General features: G+C 38.8%; 1 protein-coding gene across 1 annotated transcript in view; it reads left to right on the top strand.

The window, feature by feature from the left end:
* The window catches only part of CLDN12 (claudin 12), an 11,029-nt gene extending 6,524 nt beyond the window's left edge, over positions 1 to 4,505 (top strand). Inside the window, exon 3 of the mRNA XM_006925700.3 lies at positions 496 to 4,505. Coding sequence (XP_006925762.1) covers positions 529 to 1,263 — 735 coding nt within the window. The 5' untranslated portion in view covers positions 496 to 528 and the 3' untranslated portion in view covers positions 1,264 to 4,505. The remainder of the gene's footprint in view (positions 1 to 495) is intronic.
* Positions 4,506 to 8,490: the final 3,985 nt, after the last annotated feature.

Genomic DNA, 8,490 nt, shown 5'->3' with positions numbered 1-8,490 from the left:
CCTTTGTCTTTTATGAGTCACCTTCACCTCTGCTTTGTGCTAGTCTCGTTTTGTATATGCATGAGCATTTGAGTCTGAATTTAAGTTGTTTGTAGTTGACGGTTGAGTGCTCTGACTCTATATGTTTGATTGCCTGACACATGAAAGTACTTAATATATGTGTGTTGAATGAATGATTATGATAACCAAGAGAATTTCAGATGTGATGTTAAGAGAATTTGAAATTATTTTGGTTGTGTCTCTGATTTGCTGTGAAGAAAAATACTTGTCTAATACATGACTCAGTCAGTGGTAACCCAGTGAGTGTGTGCATGCCTGTGCTGTGAGGTCACATGCACTTGTATTTATATACACTCATATTGTACATATAGAGGATACCAGGACAGAATTTCCTCTTAGTGATATCATTAGTTGTGTTGCCAGTCAGCTCCACCTTTTCTACTCTGCTCTCCTATTGTCCCCTCATGATTTGTCTTCTTGTGTGTCCCCCCCTAGTCTGACTGACAGTTCTGCACAAGCCTGCCTGCCATGGGCTGTCGGGATGTCCATGCAGCCACAGTCCTCTCCTTCCTATGTGGAATTGCTTCGGTAGCAGGCCTCTTTGCAGGGACTATGCTTCCCAACTGGAGAAAATTACGACTGATCACGTTCAACAGAAATGAGAAGAACCTGACAGTTTACACAGGTCTGTGGGTAAAGTGTGCCCGCTACGACGGGAGCAGTGACTGCCTGATGTACGACACTACTTGGTACTCATCAGTTGACCAACTGGACCTGCGAGTTCTCCAGTTTGCCCTGCCCCTCAGCATCCTGGTCGCAATGGGTGCCCTGCTGCTCTGCCTGATCGGAATGTGTAACACAGCTTTCAGGTCCTCCGTGCCCAACATCAAACTGGCCAAATGTCTGGTCAATAGTGCAGGCTGCCACCTGGTGGCTGGGCTGCTGTTTTTCCTGGCTGGTACTGTGAGCCTCTCACCATCCATCTGGGTCTTCTTTTATAACATCCATCTAAACAGGAAGTTCGAGCCAGTCTTTACATTTGACTATGCAGTATATGTCACTATTGCTAGTGCTGGGGGCCTGTTTATGACTTCTCTTCTACTGTTTATTTGGTACTGTGCATGCAAATCTTTGCCTTCTCCTTTCTGGCAACCACTGTACTCCCATCCTCCCAGTATGCATACTTACTCACAGCCCTATTCAGCACGCTCCCGCCTCTCTGCCATTGAAATTGACATTCCAGTAGTTTCACACACCACCTAATGGAGAAATAGTTGTTAAAACTGTGAGCCTCACATTTCCCTTGTACAAAGAGCTGTTTTGGATAAATATACATTTTCTTTTGTTTCTGACCAGTCTATAAAGCCAAATTTGTTATGTCCTGGTAGAATGAAGTGCTGCTAGTTTTTATGAAAAGTACATTATTTTAAATGTGAATCATTCCTTTTATCTTGCTTCTTACACTAGGAGGATTTTTAACCTCCATATTGATATCTGATCAGTTATTCAAATGGAAAGGACCTGTGTCTTATTTGAAGTGACTTAGAGCAACATGGTAGTGAAAAAAATGATGACTAAGAGAAGCTATTGTATATGATCTTTATCAATATTTCAGAATGTGTAGTCCTTTTCTATAATACCTTAACTGATTTTGTCACCGTTGGGGCCAATTGGAGTTCGGTGTCATCCCAAAGGTAGAGGGGAGGCAGAGGGATAAGGCAGACCTGTCGTTAGCATTTTTCCTCGGTTCTTCCTCATTGACAGTGAAGAATCACAAGTCATTGAGATTTAATAGTTTTATTAAAAGTATGTTTTAGAAAGACAAAATATGCCCCAAGGAGGCACCTGGTCCCAGTGCTGTAACCAACACAAAGGGACCAAAATGGCTACAAAAGAGCAAAAAGGCCACAAAAGGCTACCAAAAAAGGAGGAGAGCCTTGAAGGGCAAAAAGGATCCAGAAGTGGGGAAGTCTGCCTTATATTTGGGCCCTGATGGGTGGTTTCAAAGACATTCCTAGGTGATTGGCAAGTGAGGTCACCTTGATTGACACCTGGCTGCTATATAACTTTGCCTAGTGTGCAGGTGCTTACCTATAATTCAGTCTGTTATAATTAGATTCATGAATTTCCAGGCATAGTCATGAGATTATAATGATGGTATAATGAGGCTGAAGTTAGAGACAGTACTTTCTACGCATGCGTTTATAGCTGGTTTAGGCCAGCAGCTTTTATGGCCTTTATACTCTAGGATTTGGGGTAATTGATAACCCTAAAACGGAGGTATTTCTGGGAGGTTCTTAAGGAAGGTCTTCAAGGGAAGTTTCTATGGTTACGGGGCTGAGCCCCTATTCCTTTGTTCCCCTATTGCTCATGTCTGACTACCTAATAGTTTGAAAAAAGGGCAGTTTCAAATATAAGAAATTTCTTTCAGGTAAGGGTAATAGCTTAATAGTAGTCTACCAGCTTAAGGCTGTGACTTTTCTTACATCTCTCTCGGGGCTAATTGTATTGAATAGAGTTAGGCATTTTAAAGAGTTCTTTTGTGAGTTCCTTATCTTCTACCTCATGTCAGTGTTCAGAAATAAAATGCATTTCAAGTGATGTCAGAGAGAAAGCCTAACATTTTAAATATCTATTAGTATGGATAACATTTAACATAATTTTAGAAGTTGATTCTATAAACTTTTTTGGAATTATTGTATTATTAGAGTTAAAATGTGCCATGTAATGGGTTGGTGCTTCCTTTGAGGCAGGAAAACCTTTTTGTTTTTACAGATATCATCCAAGTGGTACTCGTGCCCACGTATAATCTCTTAGTGACTAAGAGAAAAAATAGAGGCCCAAGTGGTTTGTTTTCTTTTAGACAATGGTAGAGGACAGGCATCTGTTCTTCAGTGATACACATCGGCGATTCACTCTGGTAACTGCCTTTTGAGTGATGGGTGAAGTAAGGTATGGCTTCACTATGCCCACGTTCACCCTTGATTCAGTTCCTGCCCCCATCTCTGAATATATCCTTGAGCATATATCTTTGCCCAGTACTTTAGTAGGAGTTGTAGAGGATACATGAAAAGTATGAGACCTGGTTCTATCTGCTAAAAAATTATAATTTAATAGAGAAGGTCAAACTATTGACTTCATTGGCAGCTGGTCTTAACTCCTCAGTCATTAATCCAAGAATATATTTCAACCAGAGACATGGCTTTCTGACAGATGGGCTTATTGTACAATGCCAGCAGTATTCTGGAACCTAGAAATTAAATTACTTGGATCTTTTAGAGCACCTACCTTACCCTAGTTATTACACTGTAATAACACTATATCAGATTCATGAGAATAAGCAAAAGTAGTAGAGAAGTTGTTTACCTCTGAAAGTATGATGATGTATTGAAGAGGGAGGAGTATTTAAAATCTCTCTTCAAGTGGGCTAACATTTAGATGAACCCATGTTAACACTGAGATAGATGAATGCTTAGAAATTCAGGGATATTGGGTCTTTACCCATATGAATTTGAGCTGCTTAATTTGTATAATTTGCTACAGGTCAATACTATGTTCATAAGGATTTTGTTCTGTTAACCATTACAAATTTCACCAATAGCTAGTTGCATGATAAACAAATTATTATGCCTCTTTGCAAATCTGAGTATGATTCTGGTACTTCTGTGGACGTAAGTGGTGTTTTTTTTCTAATTCCAACACTAGTTTATGTATATAGCAAATAAATCCAGGTGTATAATTTTTAAATGCCGTCAGGAGAAAGCATGCACAGCTACAGTTTTTTAGTAATAGCTCCTGATTTCCTTCAGTTCCATTCCTTTTAACTTTTCTCAGATTGAGCTGAGTCTTGATCATTCCAAGACAAAGGCAGGTAGAATTTTGAAATGAATATTAATTTTCCCCTTTGCTAATTAATTTCAGTCCCCTCTCACTTTGTCCAGAGGTGTCAAGAATTCCACCATCCTGCTGTTCTTTGTATAAACAATGTTTAAGAAAAGCAGACTCAACCATTGATATATCAGACAGTTTTTAGTCCATGGAATCATAAATATAAATGTTAAGCTTTTCCTACAAGAATCTTTTCATAATCTGTAGCCTTAAATCAGTATTTATTATAGATTCACTAGACAAAATAAACAGCTGTTTCCCTTATTGTCTTTAATACTTCAGATTTGCTATCAGTAGCTCTTCTTCAAAGCCATTAAAGGAAAGCAAGTATTTACGTTTTTTTGTAACTTTTGAGCACTCATCAGGCTATCATTGTGATGGGGGATTTTTTGTTGTTGTTAATGGCCTTTTACAGAAGCCAGCTTTAAAAACAACTTTAAATGTGGTATGATGCACCAGATTTGGTTTATTCAGCCATGGGAGAAAAGATCCCTAAGTTTACTTTACATGTAAATATATGCTGTAATAGATAATATGTTTGTTGTAAGCTGCAATGTAAAACCTCGATAAAACTGCACTGTACTTCTTGATGTTATTAAAAAATGTATTTTTACAAGTTTCTGTACTCATTTTCTTCAGTGCTTTAAGGTGAAATATTTTGAGAAATGTTTCTCAAATATATGTAAATTGAAAAAGATACGGCCCCATTTAAAGTTCTTTAGAATAGCAATTGGATAGGAATTGGAAAACTGGATTTATTATTTCAGAAGCATCAAGACTCTTTATCCACTTCTAAGAGTGATCTTAGGAGTTGACTGTTTTAACATTTCACGAAAAAGCACTAAATGAAATCAGTGTGCCAAATTTGCCTTATTGGTGGAGTTTTCTGATGATCTGTGATTTTGGACTTTGAGAATTAACAAGTAGTTAAGTTGGAGGACCTTTCCTTACTCTATAGAACTTGAGGTTGCCAGAAGTGGTCCTGACAGGTAAGTCACCTTAAAATTTCTGAAACCCTAGCTGAGCTCTTAGTCTTGGGCTACAGCCACCTGGGAATGTTTCACACATGTACTCTCTGAACCCACGGTACCATAGATGGCAGAGCCATATGTTGCACTGGAAATCCGAAGCCACTTCAGGCTGGGCATCCCCAGCCGATGATGCTGATGTGCCTCCATCCAGAGTCGGCCCCTCAGTTGGGTAGGCTTGCTGAGGCTGACAATGCCAGATAATCTCTTCATGCTAACCAAGTTCACAGGAAACTGATTTACCAGCCAGAAATGAGAATTACAGATTACTGGCACCCACTTTCCAAGGCCAGTTTTTTTTTTTTTGTTTTTGTTTTTTTCATTTCTTTCTGAAAGAATTTTGTTTGACAACCATAATAATTTATAGGCAATGTAATCAGGGAGAAAATAAAATTGAGTGGTAAACTATTCCAAGAGACAAAGGGAAATACTGCTGTTTGCAGGTAATATGATTGTCCACATAGGGCAGCCAGTAGAATCTACTGTAAGTATATAACTTATAAAAGAATTCAAGTGTTTGGCCAGATTAAAAATCAATAGCAAAAATCAGTAACCCTTCTGTATTTCAGCAGTCATCAGATAGAACATATAAAATGCTGTTCCTGTAAATACTATAAAATAATACAATAGGAAACAGCAACTTTATTATTATTTTCTTTTTACACCTACAGCACCTGGTATTCCAAGTACTAACCAGGCCTGACCCTGCTTAACTTCCGAGTTCAGACGAGATTGGGCACCTTCAGTGTGGCATGGCCATAGACCAGAAACAGCAACTTTAAATCACCTGGGAAGTGTATATAAAAGAGAGAGAGACATGCATACTCAGTCTGTGATTTTGAGCTAATTCTGTAGTAGTTTACATATATAGTATTTAGCTAGGGAGGTCTCTATGGACCTTGCAAATATAATTTATTCATTTTAACATCAACTCTTATTGAGGACTTATATAACTTAAGGATCATTTTGTATTTTATTTTCCTGAGACATTATCCTATAGCAAGACCAGTTTTTAAAAGTACACCCTACCCAAAGCTCCTTGGAGAAAAGACTGATTCCAGTCCTGTGATAGAAAAGTACAAGATGAGCCCAGCACATGTTCTCCCAGAAAGTAAGGAAATGCTCAAAGAATGATAAAGACTTATCAAGTCACATAGGAACCAGCTTGAGATTACCACCGGCCAAATCTGGAAAATATGAGTGTAAATGTAAGTAATAGTAATGGGTTATATTTCACTGAATAAACCAAAAATTCATATGTCCGTACTGATATAAATAAGTAGGGAAGAAAGAAAAGCTGTTTGTTAGAGTAAAATACCAAGTAATATAGAAAAACATGGAATTAGGAAGATATCAGAATTAAAACTAGTTGGTGAAAGTTTGATGAAAAACACTATATTAATTACAAAATACTCCACAAATGTTAATTTGAGCAGGAAAAAATATATAGTGGATAAATTTGGCAGACAGCTTTAACTGAGTAATCAACTTTATCACCAATAATAAGACAAACTAATGTCACGCACCTCCTGATATGATGCAGTGAGGTCACATCATTGCTTTTATGGCATTTCCATTCAAAATATATAGCTTTAGACTAATCTTGAAGAAATCGTGCAGCTTGTCAGTTCCATTTTTGTGTTTTGCTTTTCTCTCTTCTGACCTCACTCTTCATTTTTATTTGTGAAGCTTAAAAACTTAGAGTCTAAGTTCTTCAAAATATAACTTTTAGGAGGGATTTTTGAAGAACTTTATTTAGTCAGGTCTTCTGTCCTGAAAAACTAAAAAGGAAAGGTCCTACAGAGGAGATGTAAATCAAAGTCACAGGACGGCAGGACTCTTAATTAGCTATCCCATTCCCACTAACAATATCTTCAGTCCTAAAGCATACAGACAGATTAGCCTAAAGGCCATCTCTCCCCTTGCTCCCTGTCCCACACATTGGAGGAATCTTTCTTGAAGGTCACTCTCTCCCTGTACCTCCTGGGCATCTCACCACCCTCCAGCCTGGGAAGGTTCTTTGTCTCTGCTGGACTGTGGAACCCCGGGGAGGAATAGCACAGCTATAATCCGCCTAGTATTCATATCCAAATCTATTAACTGGGAATTTGGGTTTGCTTGTTGTATTTTCTTTGGAAATATGCCAACATTCCAGACTATTCTATAAAATAAATTCTTCAGCAAATTCTGAATAAGAAAGTAAGATGGTGGATGAGGAAAGGAGAGAAAAATTCCAGATTTTGTATGAAAAACCCAATGTGACTGGGTCCTATTAGCAGGAGGCTTGTAATCATGATTTTGAGTGGCCCTTGTTCACTAAAATCCCCTGTAGAAAGACAATATATATTCAAGTCTCCAAGGTTTTGCTTTATAGAGAAATATAACAGCTTCTCATTGAGAGAAAAGGCATTATTCACACTTAACAGTTTGGATACTTAGAGTAAACCAAGATAATTCACTTTTTTAAAGTAATTTTGTCTCTAGCCCCATGTTTCTTTGCTTGCCTTCACTCTCGGGCTAATCTTGTGGTCTAGAAGGTGCAGGTGGGGATTTTAGCATTGGAAGACTGCTGCAGGCAGTGAGGTCCCCCAGGTCCTGGCAGCCCCCCTCTGGGGTGAGCAGGTGCCTAGGAATCCCCTATTCCCCTTTGCTGGCCATGTGAACAAGGACTTTGGCTTAACTGGTCCCTCTTGTTTCCAATCTGCTAACCTGCTCCTGGCTGCTTCTGTTTTAAGAGCTCGAAAGTTGCAGTGGATCCTGGAGCTAGGTAGTACCTGCCAGTTGTGCACATCTCTTCCCAACTTCCTGTCCAGTGACAAGTTAGTTAGGATTTGGGATCTTGTCTGTCTGTCTGTCTGTCTGTCTATCTCTCTCTCTCTCCTCTCTCGTCTCCATCGTTGAGAGCTGTTTGTTAAACATGTCCCAGCATACATCATTACTCAGGCAAGATTAACTTCCTGAGCTTCAGGTTAGTTGATGAGGAAATCAGGAATCATAGCAAGTGCTGGGGGCTATAAAACTTTATCTGATAAAGGGACTCCCTATTTCCAGTATTGTTCCATCTCCCTCCCTACCACCAGCCCATCCTTTACACAGGCAACAGAATGAACCTAATAAAATGAAAATATGAACTAGTGAGACTCTCCTCTACTTAAAGTAATTCAGCAAACATGACTCAGAACAGAGTCTATGCTCTTTAAGTTCTTGTGCAGTAGTACACAGGAGTACATCAAAGAATACAGAGCCAGGAAACTGGCTGGAATAGCATAGTCACACAAGAAGTATCTAGAAGGGGCTGATAAGATTTTTAGCGATTATTGACACTAACAATATCTCATAAGTTGATGTGTAACAAAGAATGCAAATTTAATAATAAGAGGGAATATCCCTTTTCAGGGACTATCAGATTGGTCACATTCCCTCTTCAAGGAATTTCTATTTCCTTTATGATAGAAAGAGTGGCATGATGAATGTGATAACTAGCCTTTAAGATGGCCTGCAATAATCCTTGCCTTCCAGTATTCATACCCTTGTTTGATTCTGTCCCACACTCAGCAGGGCTGAGCTGTGTGTG

Source organism: Pteropus alecto, unplaced genomic scaffold (genome assembly GCF_000325575.1).
Source record: "Pteropus alecto unplaced genomic scaffold, ASM32557v1 scaffold69, whole genome shotgun sequence".
Taxonomy (NCBI): domain Eukaryota; kingdom Metazoa; phylum Chordata; class Mammalia; order Chiroptera; family Pteropodidae; genus Pteropus; species Pteropus alecto.
This window is presented reverse-complemented; position numbering and strand designations above follow the sequence as displayed.